The 20,004-nt window shown below is 34.2% G+C and overlaps 1 protein-coding gene across 1 annotated transcript in view; it reads left to right on the forward strand.

Annotated features, from left to right (window-relative positions):
- Nucleotides 1-52: 52 nt before the first annotated feature.
- The window catches only part of APEX2 (apurinic/apyrimidinic endodeoxyribonuclease 2), a 401,945-nt gene continuing 381,993 nt past the window's right edge, over nucleotides 53-20,004 (forward strand). The window contains exon 1 of the mRNA XM_044089062.1: nucleotides 53-266. Within this exon, the coding sequence (XP_043944997.1) occupies nucleotides 107-266 (160 nt within the window). The 5' untranslated portion in view covers nucleotides 53-106. The remainder of the gene's footprint in view (nucleotides 267-20,004) is intronic.

Here is a 20,004-nt window from a genome sequence, read left to right on the forward strand (position 1 = left end):
ATTTTTCACAAGGGCCTCTTAAGATGTAGTTTTTCAAGAAGTATATACTTGACAGAATAACAGGGAGGAAGTGACGGAGAACAGAAGCGACAAATCATTTGAGCGTATGCAGTATGGTGGGCTGTTGAAAATAGTTTATGTAATCGAAAGAATGAAGATCTTAAGTTGGAATATTAATGGCATCCGTGCCACCAAGAATAGTTTGAAGCAACTACTGGACTCGCTTGTAGCAGATGTTATATGTCTGCAGGAAACCAAAGTGACAAGTGAGTGGAGTGCACGTTGGTTAAAAGAAAACATTCTGAAAGCAGTGACTGTTTCAGCAAACAACTTGCTGATCTATCTGTCAACGTGAAAAGTTCTGATATTTTGTGGGAGATATTATCTCGGTTTCTTTTGCAAAGTATAGAACACGTAAATCCATTGTTCTGCTCTTGAATAAGAACTACATATAGTTCTGCAACCGTGAATATTTAGGTGGCACTAAAACGAAAACAACTGCTTTGTTTATTGAGGATGTGGTATGTCTTGCAGATATTAACATTCTATTAAAATACTCCTCTTTAGACACGTGAAAGGTTCGTAGTTCTCATTTATAGTTTAATTATACAGTTAAATACGCGTGGAATTTTAGCAGGCTCACTGAGCAGAGCACCATTGCACCTCCACATAAGTATTTGACTAAGCATACCTTACCTGAGAACTTTTGGTATTTTTAATTCTCTCGTGGGACTTGTGGCCCATATCTCAACATCACTTAGGCTATAGGCTTTTAACATGTTGTTCACTTCTTTCTTTTATTAGCGCCATTTCTGTACTTTAAAATCATTGTCTGCTGTGCTAGATATTTAAGTCACCCACACAGTTCTAAGAGAGGAAGTAAACGTCTTAGTTCATTCGCGATATATTTTATTTTGTAATTCAAGCACTCTGCATTTTCAAAATTTACGACCGTATATTCAAGGGGAAAAAATGATATCGTATAAATAATAAAGCATCAGACATTCCGCCCTGATAGAAGAATCCTAGTTGCATGACAAAGTTTCCAGTTTTGCAGCTCATCCGCCGAAGCACCTTCACGATTTATTTTTTTTCCCTTTGTTTACTGGCTTTAGTCAAAAACTCGTTTTGAACGAAAGCCATGTGCAGAAAAAAACTCCAGTGTATTACAAACATGTTTACACATACATACAGATTAACAATTAGACATACGCTTGCTAATTAGATCAAAGGATCATAAGAAGTTTCAAGGCTATCAACCTGAAGATCATTTCAAGCTTAGCCGTTTCATCCCCATGTAATACCGAGAATTATATTTAGTAATGACTCCGTTGACTGCCCATGACTAGGAGGGTTGGGGGGACTATCCCTGGTTAAAAAAAAAAAAAAAAATAAGGTTCCCCATCCATTCTTCCAGATGCCGATTTGAACAGTGCCATAAAGGTGCCATGCTTCACAAGAATTGGCATCCTATTCCAAAGTCGCTGAGAGACAAATCTGTCCCTCCACTCCTTCAGCACGTCCTATTCAAGTCGCAGGCCATATTTAGGTGCCTGGAACGGGTAGCTCTAGTCTCTCTTGACTTATGGATGTGCAGCAAGTTTACCTTTATATGAAAGTAGTGACAGCTGTAATGGTATAAAAGGTGTGTGTGTGTATTAGATATTGAACATTAAGTACTTGAAGAGCTGTATTGGGAGTTGTCAGATAATAGATCCTGTGATGATGTTTAGAAATTCAAAGAAATTGAGGTTAGAGAAGGGACTAGGTGGGGCAGAAAATTTTAACATTATAGTTAAGAGGTAGAGTGTAAAATAGGTTCTGAGACTATTATATGTATGGCTGTAATGAGGTTTGTATTATAAGTATAGAGCTGGGGATACGCAGCACCCCAAATATATGAATATAGCTGGGAGATTATATTAACTATTCAGGAATTGGTGAATACTGGTTGTGGAGCATAGGATTCTGAAAGAAAAGAAATGGTTTGGCGACATGACAAGTCGAAGATCATTGTAGCATTGATGTACAGCAGCAGACATTGATTTGTTAGGTAAAGGTGTAGTTGTGTTTTAAATGAGTTTGCATGGTAGTGGGATGTAGTTCCATAGTTTAGTTACACCATTCAGATATTGAGAGTCAAGCTGCTGTGTTAGACAATTTGGTTATAGTGTTTAGTGATTTTTTTTTTTTTTTTTTTTTGATGGTGTAAATTCTGTTGGATGAGTGTTGTACTAAGTTAAGGGCTGTTTAATTTTCTGGCATTTAGAGAAGTTTGTGTATTGTAGTTAGATCAGAAAGAGCTGGGTGATGTGGTCGTTCTAACCATTTTTTAAGTCTCTGAGGGGAAGCTAGGTGGAGGTGCTTTCTATTGTAGTTTACTTCAGATTTGATTATTTTATTTTAACGTTGCTCAAGTATAGGCAGTCCTGAGACTTGAAGTTCAGTGAAGATTGGAGCAGCATAGAGAAGAGATAGCAGTAAGAAAGTGGAAGCTGTACATCTAGCTATGTCAGTGAGGTAGGTGGCAGGAGCGGCCTTAGGTCAACTGGTGCCCTAGGCAAAAAGGCTCCACGGTGCTCCCACCGCACCACACAGTGCCCCCATCCTGGTCTACCTACACCAGATAAATACAGGAAAAGCACCCCTACTAGAGCAGTGCCCCAGGCAGTTGCCTAGTTGGCCTATGCGCAAGGTCAGCTATGGGTGGTTTTTATTTTGTATAACATAACTAGTGTTTGATGATTTTTCTTTTAGCCACAGGTGATGCATTATAATAAAATTTCAACTGGTCATCTGTGATGGCACCCAGTAGTTATGTGGTTTACTTGTTCTGTTATGGTGTTTTTGGCAGAGACAATAGTGAATTGCACTGTTTTGGTATACATGCGTTTTGGGGAGAACAGCAGAAATTTAGTTTTTCAGGGTTTAGGCTTTAAACAAAGTTGTTAAACATTTAGCCATGTTTCAGTCAATAAGAAGGATTGTTGTATAAAGTCATAAAGTTTAGTGAGAGATTTGTGAGAACAGATTTAGGATCGAGTTATCAGAGTATTTTTTAGCATAGTATATATCTTTGTCAGACACTGATCATTTTCCGCCACCATCTTCAAGTAACAAACTTTTTCATTTTGCTGTTTGTTCTCTGCTTGAAAGGTAGCTGTGGAACCATTGTAGTGAACAGCTGGTAAGTCCTAAGGATGAGAGTTTATATAAGAGTTTGTGGTGGGAGATGGTGTCAAATGCTTTTGACAAGTTTAGGAAGATGATGGAGACTAGGTTTTTGTCATTTCTGTGGGTATTGACAGTATTATCAAAATTCACCGAGGCAGTAGTTGTGCTGTTGATGAGGACAGAAGCTGGGATTGATAACAGAAGCTGGTAATTTGTCCCATAAGGAAGATCAGATTTGTGTCATTTCCACCCCAGTGCATTGGAATAATGAATAGGTTTGTTTCCATTGTGAGGGAGCTTTTTTCAGATATAGATCAATTTATCAGAATTGAAACTGAATACACAGTAGCCTCAGCTGTTGTTTTAAAACAGTCACCAGGGTCTATATTATATATTTAAAGTTTCAAAACTTCGACGCTCATATAATTGACCCTATATGAGTGAAATTTTAAAACTTCGAATGTATAAGAAAAAATAAAAACAAAATCAACTTATCTGAATGCTGTGAGCAGGGGGGGAAAGCCCCCCTCTGCACCCCCCACATCCCTCGCTACTTAAATATACCGACTCCGAGATCGCACTACAGTGAAGTGAGATCGCCGTAGGGAATATTTCCCTTTACTTCACTGTAATACGATCTCGGAGTTGGTATGTTTAAGTAGCGGGGGGTGTGGGGGGGCGCAGGCAGGCTTGCTCCCCTGTGTTCAGGTAAGTTTTTATTTTTATTTATCTTTTATTATACAGTCGAAGTTTTGAAACTTTGAATATATAATATGGACCCATTCACCAGGTAAATTGTCAGGGGCAGTTGTAGTAGGTCTTAATTTTTTTAAGTACTTTTTGATGGTATCTGTAGGCACTGGTTGGAAGGAGAAATGTTTGAAGGAGGTTATCTGAGTAGGGACATCAAGAACTTGATTAGTCGCTTGGTTTGTTAATGAGTGTACTGTCTGTATAAAGTAGGTATTGAATCGTCTGGGTATGTTATCATTTTGTTTTTTCTTTTGACTGTGTAGCTTGACCTGGGTTTAAAAGTTTAATTGAGGTCCAGAACAGTTTAAGATTATTAATGTGTAGCTTTTGATTGGTTTAGTAACAGCTTTTTATCTTTAATGATTAGAAGTTTTCCAAGTTTCTTAGTTGTCTATATGCTAGTAGAGTAGGAACTGTTTTTTGTCCAGAACTTCAATGTTCTGTCTCTCTGTTTCATGAGTTGTTTAGTTGCTAAGGATAGTCATAGGGCGATGTTGGCTTTGCCTCTTTTTTTTTTTTCTGATGGAGGCTAATACGTTTAAAACACCTAAGAAGATTTTGCTAAGCTCAGAGGTAGCATCAGCAATGGGGAGAGTCTTTAGTGACTCCCAATTAAGGAGATAAGCGTCTTCATGAAAAGTAGTAAGTTTTCTTGCCAGGCTCTAATGATGTGTTTTAAGGTTGTTGCTTTGGTGTCTTATGGTGTAGACTGGTAAGTGATAACATAGGCTGTCTGACAGAGTTCCATGGGATGATTTTATTTTGAAGAGGATGTTACCATCCAATAGAGGGTTGATTCTTTGGCTGTGACTTTGTATCTTGTTGGTGTGTTTATAAGATTGGTGAATTTGTACAGGTGTATGTTATTGGTTGGATTTTCAGATTGTATGGTTTGCCCATCTGTATTAGCATCACACAATTTTATGGTTTCATGAGTGATTTTTGAGGAGGCTCAGCAGAGAATACCTTCCAGTGTTTTAACATTGTTACCTCTGCATATGTATATACCCACGGTTTTGATTGTCTTGTAAGTGTTAGCATGCTTAGCAGGATGTCTGAGTTGTTGGCAGAGTGTGGGGAGAAGGGAGATGCATTTCTAGTGTTTTTTATAGAAAAAGCCACACCATTATCTTTTTTGATGCATCTGTCTAATTTGATAATGTCATAGCCTGGTGGAGCAATTTTTTGTTTCTTGTCATAGACAGTTTTATGTAGCAACTAAGATGTTTGTGTAGTGCTATCCATACAGGAACTTCAGGGAGTTTGTTATAAATACTTTGTAAGTCAGTATGGCATATATGAAGGCCAGTTTGGGGCTGTGGGTGAGATGGTGGCAAAAGAGCTGATGGGGGGGGGGGCTGCTGCCTGGTGTCTGTATATGCTGAGATGGGCCTGGGTTTGGGTGGATGTCACTGCTACATTTCACGGTTCTGGAGTTATGATGGTTCAGGTAGGGGAACTTTTGCTTACTTCTATGTTTAATGCCCAACTTGTGAGAAAAAATGTCTGTTGCTTTGGATAATTGTACTTGAACAGAAGGATGTATGAGTGCTGATATAAGTAGTGTGATTGAGAGATGAGGTTTGGAAGTATTTTGCTTGGAGGACACGGTATAAGAGTTTTGTCAGAATTTTGAGGGTAATGGATGCTGGTAGGATATTCACTGTGCAAGCAGAAGAGGTACTAGTATGAGTAATTGAGTGATCCCCAATACATTTTCAGCTAAAAACAGAAAGCAAAGATTATAGTAAAATCACAAAGCCATTATTATAACAGCCACTAGAGTTTTACTGAAATGAATTTATGACCACCAGAATGAAATAAAATGATAAAATTAATAGACTCTTCTAAACGGATTGTAATGGTACTTGCAAATGTGGACTGCGATCAGAGTTGACATGATTGTGAGTAAAGTATGTACAAAATATTGTAGGCTGCCTTGTTCATAGATAGATCGTGTTTGTCCCTCAAGCTTTAAAAAAAAAAAAAAAACAGGTTGACAAATTTGGAAGGAGATAAAGTAGAAGTTGGGCTGCTTTTGGGTTACAAAAAAGAGTGAAGAGAAAATCAAGCAGAGGTAGAAAAGTGTATTAGTAGGTCAGGAAGGAAAGAAATGAAGGCATTATTTGAGGTGTAGTAATTTGAAGAGTTACACGCAAGAGAATAAACATATTCTAGCTTCTTGACAGTTGAGTTGAGGTCTGTATCAGATGCTTTCATTCAGGGTGTAGTAATAGGGACCACCTGAATACTCATGTAAACCCATATGGAATGTGTGGTTGCATCAGCAATGATTCTTGTGGATTTGTGCTACTATTTGTAGCTTTGTGTCATTTTACAGAAGTGGTTCATTGTATTCCACATGACAGTATAGATGTGTTGCTATTGGTTCATTGCATTCCACATGACAGTATAGATGTGCTGGTATTGGTTCTCTGCATTCCACATGGCAGTATAGATGTGCTGGTATTGGTTCATTGCATTCCACATGACAGTGTAGATGTGTTGGTATTGTACTTGATCAGTAAAATGTAGTGCCATGGTCCTATGGCTATGGCTTAGTTGTCCTTTTTCCCCATCCAGTACCATTAATACAAACCTAAGAGCAATCTTTAAATAGATATGATGATGCAAGCAATTCACATGAATACAACCAAGCTGGGGCATGTTAGACACCAAAACCATATAAACAGTTGATAGGATTCACTGATGATGTCCACAACTGTGTAGGACTGATATCTGACATAGTCCACATACCAGAGCCCTGTGCAATTACAGACATGTCAACGCTCCTGTAAGTATTGACATGTATTGTTTATCTGAAGGAATCCAGCTATGTAGATGGCTACTCAGTTCTTGGAATCACAGTGTATAAGAGTAGAATAATTTTTTGGGGGGCAGCTGCATACATCAGCTGCCCGTACACAGCCTATTTTCCTGATATACCAATGTATGTGATCTGCTGCTTTGAATAGCTTAGTTGAATAGCAGCATCACCCTAACATAATAAATGGTTAAGCAAAAATTTCTGAAGGGATGCAGATGCACATCCCGTAGCCACCTGCAGTGCATACAAGCTCATGCTTGCATCCAAATCCTGTCATGTCCCCAACAGACTGCATCAGTATCCTGCCCATGGCATTGATACATTAAGTCCCTTAATTTCAAGTGTTATGGAATCATCACGTGTACAGACATGGATGGGGAGGCATAACCGTTAATGAGCCCCTGACCATGCCTAGGAATGTCTGTAGACAGAGGACAATGGCTATGGCCAATGTCCTTAGAAAGTAAGGATAGTGAAGATCTCCTCTTTATGGATGTATGGTAGGGTTGCATGGGTATGTACTTCTGGGAATCAGAACTGTACATTTTCAGGAGACAAAGATGGCCGCCGTTCTGTAGACACTGTACATCTACAGCTCTCCAGATACTCGGAATAAAAATCAACCCTGAGGTTATACTACAAGATTTTTTGCATTAATCGTTGGATATAACTATTCTACTACAATCAAACATTGCCTGAGAGGTAAAAAAAACAGAAGGAAACTAATTAAATTCACAGGATTAGAGTTGATTGTTTGCCTGACTCTGAAAAGAGTATTAAACAAAGGATCTATCTGACTTCTGTTTCACGGTGTCAAAAGAGGAAAAAAGCATGGAAACAACAACAACTAAAACCAAATTATCAGCACTGCAGTCACCAGAAAAAGATTCAACAATCAAAAGACAGAAAACTGTAAAACAACAGGAACTTTTAAAAGCTGGAATGACAAATAAACCGGATCAACTGGCTAACATGGAAGACATCAAAACTGCTTTGTTGCCCATACAAGAAGCTTTAAAAGAACTTTCAAACCATGTACTTTCTTTTGGTGCCACATGCAGTCAAATTCTTGAAAGAGTAGAGAAATCAGAAGCTAGGATATCCGAAAATGAGGACAGAATAACATTGCTTACAAAAAAAACAGATATTCATGACTTGGACATTCAATCTATGCAAAACAAGATTCTGGACTTGGAGGCAAGATCCAGAAGGAACAACATAATTATCAGAGGAATTCCTGAAACTATTCAATACGTGAAGAAATATCGCTACTGATCCCAAAGTATCCTGCCAACAAAAATTCGAACCAAACGTTAAAGTAATGAGACTGTAGGATACACCACGAGAACTTCAGCTACGAACATATCACGAAAACTCCAGTTGTAGAACAAATATTACTTTTATTCCAATAACAAACACAAAAAATAATAAAAGAGATGAGCGCTTTCGCGTGCACTATGCACGCTTCATCAGATCTATCTAAACCATTTAGGATATGCTCTTTAAATAGTGTAAAACAACTCATCAAGTACATTAATTATATCAATTAGTAATCATCCAGTTAACCAAATTTAAAGTGCCCTGGTGCTTTAAAATCTAGACCCTATGTTATAAAAACATTTTCATTATCAAACTTTCAGCGCAATCATCAATTACTTTAGATATTTAAAAAAACTAAGTAAAACATGATAAAACATAAATATAAATCTATATTATTTATGTCTTGAAACAACTTTCTAGTGCTTGTCGCAATATGTATAAGCCGAAGCTCATGTACATATTTAGTTATATATCGTACTCATTCTAGCCAAACAATAAGACTAAGCAGACGATAAAATAAAGCATTTCATACAGATACATCGTCCCTATTATAAAGAAACTTTTCATAAGCTCATATACATGTTTAACTATATATCGTATTCTCTTTAACCAAACAATAAAACTGAGCAGACGATAAAGTTAAACATTTCATGTCATACAGATACATCATTCCTATTATAAAACCTTTTCATAAAAAACTTTTATAAAAAACTTTTCATAAAAAACCTTTCACGAAAAAGATTTCTTAAAAAACTTTTTAAAAAGCTCCTTAAAGAACTTCTTGGAAAACTTCCTATAACCTATAAAAAACTTTTTTATATGTATGTATGTATTTTTCTGATTATTCTCTGTCCTTTTTAAGATGTTGCTTAATCTTTCCATGAGTACTATCCACATAACCCAAGATAGGACTTATCCGTCATCAAAATTCAGTCGTATTAATATATTTCTAACATTCACATTTGTCTCAAGATATTTTCTATGTTTTTGATCAAAATAATAATCATTGCTTAAATCTGACTACTAAAGACAGTATATATTTCTCATAAATTATAATATGAAGAAAAAAAATTTTTAATATTATTCATGTATTCGCTAAATATGTTTATAGTAGTCTAAGAAATTCCTGTTTTCATTCATACTATGGTCAAAACAGACTATATATATGTGATTCAGACAAATTATGGGAAATGATGTGTGGCTGTTCAAAAATATTACTATATATCAAATTCATTTATAAATGTCATACAAGAATAAGCATGATTTTACTTATTAAAAATAATAAATAATATAATAGGATTATTATTAATATTAAATCAATTTTTTCATCTATTCATTCATTGCCTTGGGTTTATTAATTGATTATTATGTAGAATTATTAGATATAAATAATTATTAATGATCAATGTATTTTATTGTCAATTAATAATTAATAACTAATGTTGAATATAACGTCTCATCTATATTAATAAATATTAATTATATCTAAAAATCTCTTAAAAATACATATATTATAATAAGGAAGTTCATATATTCTAACAAAAATTATATATATGTGTATAGTAACACTATATACAGAAGGGAGAATTAACATTAAAAATTCTCTATGAATATTGTTAAAAATGACTCCAGATCCATGTTATCCATTCCCAGAACATTTTTTAAAATCTATAGAAGTTCCCATTAATCCTTCGAAAATTAGATGTTTTTCTTATTCATAAATCAAATTTATTATTGGAATCTTCTTGTAGAAACCATTTTTATTAAAGAAAAATCCCATGATATATTCTATATAGAAAACTCATCTTCTTTCTGAAACATAATTATTGATACCAGGCATTTTGTGTGCACCAAATCTAAATATCCAGTCCAGTTCTAACTTAGCTAGATGGTTTTCATTATCTCCCATTCTCAAGTTTATTTTAACTGTCTGTAGGACCCTAAATTTAAACTCATGTGTTGGGTGCAAAACAATATGCCTGGCAAGAGCATTCAACTCATTCCTTTTACGAATGTCGTATATATGATTATATATACGTTCCTTAAATTTTCTTTTCGTAAGACCAATATAGAAGGCTTCACAAACTGTACAATTAGCCATATATATTAAATTCATCGTGTTGCAATCTGTATGTTCCTTGGGTATGAATTCTGAAAAGCCGTCTGGATGTTTAAAATACTGAACAGATGTTATATGTTTGCACATATTACATTTCATGCATGGGAATGTTCCATATTTTACATGAGCATCATCTGTTTGTTATTGAGATCTGTAGAAAAAATGACCTTCAAATTATCACATGTACGGAACACAAAACAAGGTTTATTGCCAACCACAGTTTGTATATCATCCACCATGGTCAACACATTCCAGTTCTTGATAATTATATTCCTAATGTCTGCATTATCGTTGGTATATTTCATAACATATCTGATCCTATTGTTCTCATATTTCCATCATTATATACTTTTTTATTTTCTTTTCTTTTTCTTTCTTCAGCTAAATTTGCTAAAAATTATTAGTCTCTCTGTACTAAATAAAGGATGAATATCATTCTTTATGTCTTTCTCATGTCTTTCCTCTCTTTATCCTCTTTTTTTTTTTTTTTTTTCCTGCTTCTTTCTCTCAGTATTGAGAGTCTTTACATATTCTCATCAATCTGAAAACTGCCCTTTCACTACACCTGCAAACACATGTCTGGGGTGCATGCTGCTATATTCTATCATTGTATTTTTCCAACATTTCTTTCTGTAAAGTTTAGAGGTTAAGTAACCCTCTTTATTAAAGTAAAGATTAACATCTAAGAAATTAATATCAGTTTGTGAATATTCAAGAGTGAATCTGAGGAACTCAGTGGTTGATTCTAAGTATTTCACAAATTCTTTTAGCTCTGTGGCTGTACCCACCCATATCAGAACCACATCATCCACAAACCTCCTATATAATCGTATTTTATTCATCCAGATGTTATTAAACAAATGTTCTTGTTCCCAATAGTACAAAACTAAATTTGCGTAAGTATTTGCACATGGGGTGCCCATGGCAACTCCCCATGTTTGCAAATAATACTTACTGTTAAATAGGAAAACATTATTGTACAATACAGTTTCCATAAGTTGATTTATCAATATTTGTCTATCCACAGAAAAATCACTCATTCCCATCATCAGTTCTCTGATGGCCTGAAGTCCATATTCATTAGGTATGCAGGTGAACAGATTGCATACATCTAATGTGACTAACAGAGGGGTATCTGTATTGATCACATCCTGTTGGATTCTCTCTATGTCTTCTAGTAAATGTGATGTATCCCTCAAAATTGTTCCTACTTTATTTACTAAGGGTCTTAACATCCTTTCTAAAAATATGGAAAGATTGTATGTAGCCCAATCCCTTCCTGACACTATAGGTCGCATAGGTATGGGATTGACCTCCTTATGTATTTTCGGAAGTCCCTTAAAGGAAGGTATAAGTGGGTCCTGGATGTATAAAAAATCATACATTTCCTTACTTATCTGACGGCACATAAGTAGGTCATAAAGATTTTCATGTATATTCTTTATTATGACTTTAATTCCTTCAATACTTATTTCCTTGTATGTACTATTTACTTTCAGCATAGTTTCAATATTAAAGATGTAATCTATTTTATTAAGTAGCACTACCCCACCCCCTTTGTCTGCTGTTGTGATTATGACATCCGTATTCTTCCTTAGTCTCCTGAGTGACACAAATTCTGAATTATTTAAGTTACAAAACTTATTTTTTACATATTTATCAGAATAGAATTTATATAAATCTTTTTCACATAATCTGACAAAACATTCTACTGGTGCAGGTAACTGTGGAGAAAAAGTGCTTTTCTGTTTAAATACATTAGTAATGACATTGTTACCTTCATTCAAGTCCATCTCACTTTTGTTCTTAAAGAACATTTTCAACGCGATCTTCCTTGCAAATAATCTCAGGTCAGTGAATGTTTCAGCCAGTATGCTAGATTGAGAAGGTATAAAGTTCAAGCCTCGATTTAGTAACGAAAAGTCAGAATCACATAGCACATAATCAGAACAGTTATAAACCAGGTGAGTCAGTTCCATGTCTTCTTCTGTTGTCCTTGTCTGTCCTGGGAATACTTCCGCTTCCTTGGCCCCCTGCTCGATCTGCCTCTGGTAAAATTGTCTATTCTTATCGGAAAAGGAGCATTTCCTATTCTATTGGAGTTGATGTTCATTCGTTTAATGGCCCCCATTTTAGATGAGTCGTCAGTATTATGAAGCGCTTGCTGGTTGGGAGGGGGTGTATTCAAGTCAGTCCCTTCTACAGTATTAGCAGTTCTATGTGCATTCAACTCATCTATGGCATCCGCTACTGTTGTTAAAGGCGCCAAATTCAAACTGTCAGTCATTTCCGGTTCTGCCGTTTGTTGAAATCTACGCTGATCAGTTTGAATAACATTGTTCACATTATCTCTGGGCCAAACAAAGATGTTGCCCATTTTAAAGTCATTATTGTCCCTGATTAATTTACGTTGTTTCGTGAGCAAAAAATGAGCCAGCAAAAATTCGAACCAAACGTTAAAGTAATGAGACTGTAGGATACACCACGAGAACTTCAGCTACGAATATATCACGAAAACTCCAGTTGTAGAACAAATATTACTTTTATTCCAATAACAAATACAAAAAATAATAAAAGAGATGAGCGCTTTCGCGTGCACTATGCACGCTTCATCAGATCTATCTAAACCATTCGAATTTTTGCTGGTAGGATACTTTGGGATCAGTAGCGGTATTTCTTCACGTATTTGGTGGTTATCCTGCATTTTGTATCGCTGCATCCACGCTATGGAGAACGTAAATGTGGAATTAGACTATAATCCTGAAACAAGACTACACTTGTTAAACCTTGATGCCTTTCTACCACAGAAAAATAACCCTCTGTTAATGCTGAACTTATCAGAACCCGCAAATACCAGGACTGTGCCGAATGGTAATGACGACAATATGAATGACTTTTATAGTATGACAAGAGAGCTAGAAAACAATCTATATAAATTACAAAGATTTGCATGGCAAAAGAAACATCTACAAGCATGTGTTCATTTCAAGGTCATACCAAGGGGCATGCGAGTTTTATGCATGCCCATGTATGGCCAGTCGTACCCTGATTTATTAATGAAATGGCAAGACCTGAATTTAGAATTGGGGTTCAAATACATACATTTGCTGTTAGAATATTTTGAGCCTTTAGAGTCTGATTTGCAAAATAAAACTGATGCTCTATATCAGACTATTATAGAGCGCTTCAAGTCTGAAGTTTGCATTAGGAAACTGAATAATATATCTACACAAATCAACATCTATAGTGAGAAATTAAAGCTCACGAAACAACGTAAATTAATCAGGGATAATAATGACTTTAAAATGGGCAACATCTTTGTTTGGCCCAGAGATAATGTGAACAATGTTATCCAAACTGATCAGCGCAGATTCCAACAAACGGCAGAACCGGAAATGACTGACAGTTTGAATTTGGCGCCTTTAACAACAGTAGCAGATGCCGTAGATGAGTTAAATGCACATAGAATTGTTAATACCGTAGAAGGGACTGATTTGAATACACACCCTCCTAACCAGCAAGCGCTTCATAATACTGACGACTCATCTAAAATGGGGGCCATTAAACGAATGAACATCAACCCTAACAGAATAGGAAACGCTCCTTTTCCGATAAGAATGGACAACTTTACCAGAGGCAGATCGACGAGCAGGGGGCCAAGGAAGCGTAAGTATTCCCAGGACAGACAAGGACAACAGAAGAAGACATGGAACTGACTCACCTGGTTTATAACTACTCTGATTATGTGCTATGTGATTCTGACTTTTCGTTACTAAATCGAGGCTTGAACTTTATACCTTCTCAATCTAGCATACTGGCTGAAACATTTACTGACTTGAGACTATTTGCAAGGAAGATTGCTTTGAAAATGTTCTTTAAGAACAAAAGTGAGATGGACTTGAATGAAGGTAACAATAATGTCATTACTAATGTATTTAAACAGAAAAGTACTTTTTCTCCACAATTACCTGCACCAGTAGAATGTTTTGTCAGATTATGTGAAAAAGATTTATATAAATTCTATTCTGATAAATATATAAAAAATAAGTTCTGTAACTTAAATAATTCAGAATTTGAATCACTCAGGAGACTAAGGAAGAATACGGATGTCATAATCACAACAGCAGACAAAGGGGGTGGGGTAGTGCTACTTAATAAAACAGATTACATCTATAACATTGAAACTATGCTGAAAGCAAATAGTACATACAAGGAAATGAGTATTGAAGGAATTAAGGTCATAATAAAGAATATACATGAAAATCTTTATGACCTACTTATGTGCCGTCAGATAAGTAAAGAAATGTATGATTTTTTATACATCCAGGACCCACTTATACCTTCCTTTAAGGGACTGCCGAAAATACATAAGGAGGTTAATCCCATACCTATGCGACCCATAGTGTCAGGAAGGGACTGGGCTACATACAATCTTTCCATATTTTTAGAAAGGATGTTGAGACCCCTAGTAAATAAAGTAGGAACAATTTTGAGAGATACATCACATTTACTAGAAGACATAGAGAGAATCCAACAGGATGTGATCCACACAGATACCCTTCTGTTAGTCACATTAGATGTATGCAATCTGTTCACCTGCATACCTAATGAATATGGACTACAGGCCATCAGAGAACTGATGATGGGAATGAGTGATTTTTCTGTGGATAGACAAATCTTGATAAATCAACTTATGGAAACTGTATTGTATAATAATGTTTTCTTATTTAATAGTAAGTATTATCTGCAAACATGGGGAGTTGCCATGGGCACCCCATGTGCAAATACTAAATTTAGTTTTGTACTATTGGGAACAAGAACATCTATTTAATAACATCTGGATGAATAAAGTACGATTATATATGAGGTTTGTGGATGATGTGGTTCTGATATGGGCGGGTACAGCCACAGAACTAAAAGAATTTGTGAAATACTTAGAATCAACCACTGAGTTCCTCAGATTCACTCTTGAATATTCACAAACTGATATTAATTTCTTAGATGTTAATCTTTATTTTAATAAAGAGGGTTACTTAACCTCTAAACTTTACAGAAAGAAATGTTGGAAAAATACAATGATAGAATATAGCAGCATGCACCCCAGACATGTGTTTGCAGGTGTAGTGAAAGGGCAGTTTTCTAGATTGATGAGAATATGTAAAGACTCAATAATACTGAGAGAAGAAGCAGGTTTCATGGAAAAACTTTTTATAAAGAGAGGATATGCTCCCAAGTTAGTGAAAGACATAAAGAATGATATCCTTCATCCTTTATTAGGTACAGAGACTAATAATTTAGCTCGAAGTGCTGTTGAAGAAAATAGAAAATATCCAGCAAAGAAAGTATATAAGGGATGGAAATATGAGAACAATAGGATCAGATATGTTATGAAATATACCAACGATAATGCAGACATTAGGAATATAATTATCAAGAACTGGAATGTGCTGACCATGGTGGATGATATACAAACTGTGGTTGGCAATAAACCTTGTTTTGTGTTCCGTACATGTGATAATTTGAAGGTCATTTTTTCTACAGATCTTAATAACATAAGCACAAGAACAGATGATGCTCATGTAAAATATGGAACATTCCCATGCATGAAATGTAATATGTGCAAACATATAACATCTGTTCAGTATTTTAAACATCCAGACGGCTTTTCAGAATTCATACCCAAGGAACATACAGATTGCAACACGATGAATTTAATATATATGGCTAATTGTACAGTTTGTGAAGCCTTCTATATTGGTCTTACGAAAAGTAAATTTAAGGAACGTATATATAATCATATATACGACATTCGTAAAAGGAATGAGTTGAATGCTCTTGCCAGGCATATTGTTTTGCACCCAACACATGAGTTTAAATTTATGGTCCTACAGACAGTTAAAATAAACTTGAGAATGGGAGATGATGAAAACCATCTAGCTAAGTTAGAAGTGGACTGGATATTTAGATTTGGTGCACACAAAATGCCTGGTATCAATAATTATGTTTCTTTAAAACCCATTTTAGAAAGAAGATGAGTTTTCTAGATAGAATATATCATGGGATTTTTCTTTAATAAAAATGGTTTCTACAAGAAGATTCCAATAATAAATTTGATTTATGAATAAGAAAAACATCTAATTTTCGAAGGATTAATGGGAACTTCTATAGATTTTAAAAAATGTTCTGGGAATGGATAACATGGATCTGGAGTCATTTTTAACAATATTCATACAGAGAATTTTTAATGTTAATTCTCCCTTCTGTATATAGTGTTACTATACACATATATATAATTTTTGTTAGAATATATGAACTTCCTTATTATAATATATGTATTTTTAAGAGATTTTTAGATATAATTAATATTTATTAATATAGATGAGACGTTATATTCAACATTAGTTATTAATTATTAATTGACAATAAAATACATTGATCATTAATAATAATTATTTATATCTAATAATTCTACATAATAATCAATTAATAAACCCAAGGCAATGAATGAATAGATGAAAACATTGATTTAATATTAATAATAATCCTATTATATTATTTATTATTTATTATTTTTAATAAGTAAAATCATGCTTATTCTTGTATGACATTTATAAATGAATTTGATATATAGTAATATTTTTGAACAGCCACACATCATGTCCCATAATTTGTCTGAATCACATATATATAGTCTGTTTTGACCATAGTATGAATGAAAACAGGAATTTCTTAGACTACTATAAACAACATATTTAGCGAATACATGAATAATATTAAAAAAAATTTTTCTTCATATTATAATTTGAGAAATATATACTGTCTTTAGTAGTCAGATTTAAGCAATGATTATTATTTTGATCAGAAACATAGAAAATATCTCGAGACAAATGTGAATGTTAGAAATATATTAATACGACTGAATTTTGATGATGGATAAGTCCTATCTTGGGTTATGTGGATAGTACTTATGGAAAGATTAAGCAACATCTTAAAAAGGACAGAGAATAATCAGAAAAATACATACATACATATAAAAAAGTTTTTTATAGGTTATAGGAAGTTTTCCAAGAAGTTCTTTAAGGAGCTTTTTAAAAAGTTTTTTAAGACATTTTTTTCATGAAAGGTTTTTTATGAAAAGTTTTTTATGAAAAGGTTTTATAATAGGAATGACGTATCTGTATGACATGAAATGTTTAACTTTATCGTCTGCTCAGTTTTATTGTTTGGTTAAAGAGAATACGATATATAGTTAAACATGTATATGAGCTTATGAAAAGTTTCTTTATAATAGGGACAATGTATCTGTATGAAATGCTTTATTTTATCGTCTGCTTAGTCTTATTGTTTGGCTAGAATGAGTACGATATATAACTAAATATGTACATGAGCTTCGGCTTATACATATTGCGACAAGCACTAGAAAGTTGTTTCAAGACATAAATAATATAGATTTATATTTATGTTTTATCATGTTTTACTTAGTTTTTTTAAATATCTAAAGTAATTGATGATTGCGCTGAAAATTTGATAATGAAAATGTTTTTATAACATAGGGTCTAGATTTTAAAGCACCAGGGCACTTTAAATTTGGTTAACTGGATGATTACTAATTGATATAATTAATGTACTTGATGAGTTGTTTTACACTATTTAAAGAGCATATCCTAAATGGTTTAGATAGATCTGATGAAGTGTGCATAGTGCACGCGAAAGCGCTCATCTCTTTTATTATTTTTTGTGTTTGTTATTGGAATAAAAGTAATATTTGTTCTACAACTGGAGTTTTCGTGATATGTTCGTAGCTGAAGTTCTCGTGGTGTATCCTACAGTCTCATTACTGAAACTATTCAATATAATGATTTAATGTCTTCCATTATACAAATACTGGAAATATTGTTCAAGGACGCTGATATGGCTAAGCAAATTGTTATAGAAAGAGCCCATAGAGCTCTCGGGGAAACACAAGCCTCAAATATTCATAGACCGGTTTATGTCAAAATTCTTAATTACCAGGATGTAAATAAAATACTTCTAACTGTTAAAAAGAATGGAGGTTATGTTATGTGGCAAAATAATAGAGTTTCTATGGGACAGGATTTACCATTGCAAATAAGACAAGCCAGACAAGCATTAGCTCCATACTGCAAGTTCCTTATTGAAAAGAATATTAAATTCCAGATGAAATATCCTAACACATTAATTTTTACAGTTGATGGATCCAAATATTCCATTTCTACAAAAAAAGATGCAAAACTTACCTTTTTGAAGATTTTCAAATCCCTCCCTCCCTACTATACCTCGAGGCTTCAAAATCCTTTGTTTGTTCTTTCTTCTTCACCAGGCCCTTTGGTTAATAATTAACTAGCTTTTTTTTGCAGGTCCAGCTTGTTTACGAAGATTCCACAAACTTTTTCAGCTTCTACGAACTGTGTTCCTTCATGAGGCAACAGGAAGTCCTTTAGATGCTGCTGAAGGTCTGCTTTCGTTGTGGCACATCCGGAAGTCCGTCCGTGTAATGGTTCCCCCTTCGCGAATTCGAAGACAGGATTTCATGACCAGGAAGTAGAGCGCTGTGGAAGAAGGGAAACCTACTGAGAATGTAAAACGAAGCTTCGTGGACTTTTAATGTATGTTTTAATTTTATTTCTGTAAAAAGGAATGTGAATTCATTCAGGTAGGTTTTAAACTGTATATTAAAGTAGTGATTAAAATGTGTCATTTAAGTAATATGGTAGAAGTAACATAAAGTTGCCATAGTTATTCTATTTTCCTAGGTAGTTTGCCTGAATGTGGATGTACCAGTAATATTGTATTGTACTGCAATATTTATTCTCCTGCTTTTAGATTGTGTCGTAATACTGTAAATGTTTAGATACAAAGGGGTTTTAATGCTGGGATAGTTAGTAAATTAAAAACACATAATATATCCTGGTATTCCTAGGGAAATTGAAGGTTATTTTTCTGATGTGGTTCTGAATGTTTTGGGAACTGTGCTATTTAGATATTGTTTATATATTTTGATATAGTGTCTGCTAAGCATAGTTAATGCTACTTGTATTCACCAATGCTGCTGTCATCACAATGTTAAATAAATTAGATTAGATAAACACATAATATATCCTGGTATTCCTAGGGAAATTAAAGGTTATTTTTCTGATGTGGTTCTGAATGTTTTGGGAACTGTGCTATTTAGATATTGTTTATATATTTTGATATAGTATCTGCTAAGCATAGTTAATGCTACTTGTATTCACCAATGCTGCTGTCATCACAATGTTAAATAAATTAGATTAGATAAACAATGTCAAATTTAATGCTTTAAATATAAATTAAACATATAGTGTATTATTTTGAAGTCAATAACATTACTGTTTAATAGGAGTACTGTCATATATCTGTTTAGGATAGATTTAAATAAGATAATTAGATATTCTAGGGTAATATAACCAAATTATAGAATTAATAATATAGGTTAACTATTAGTGAGGTAGAATAGTAATTTTGCATGTAAGGAATATCATTTGTGTTAACTAATGTGTTCAAGAGCTGTAGATAGATACCAGTGTTTAGTAGGGAATGTTTTGGTTGGGTTTTGTAGAGTTAGATGTAGTTATTATAGTTTTTTTGCATGTTTTTAGTGTGTTATATTGTAAGATAAAGAACAGTTATTTAGTAATGATGTGTACCAATAGAAGTTTATACAGTGTAAAAAACCTATGTTTGTCCTGGTCCAGGGGAATAGTGGATAGGCACTGGTTAGGGATAGGACGTCAAGATTGCTTCCAGATATTATATACTGTGCTAATACATC

The sequence above is a fragment of the Protopterus annectens genome, chromosome 12.part0, assembly GCF_019279795.1.
Source record: "Protopterus annectens isolate FY-2018-M chromosome 12.part0, PAN1.0, whole genome shotgun sequence".
NCBI lineage: Eukaryota > Metazoa > Chordata > Ceratodontiformes > Protopteridae > Protopterus > Protopterus annectens.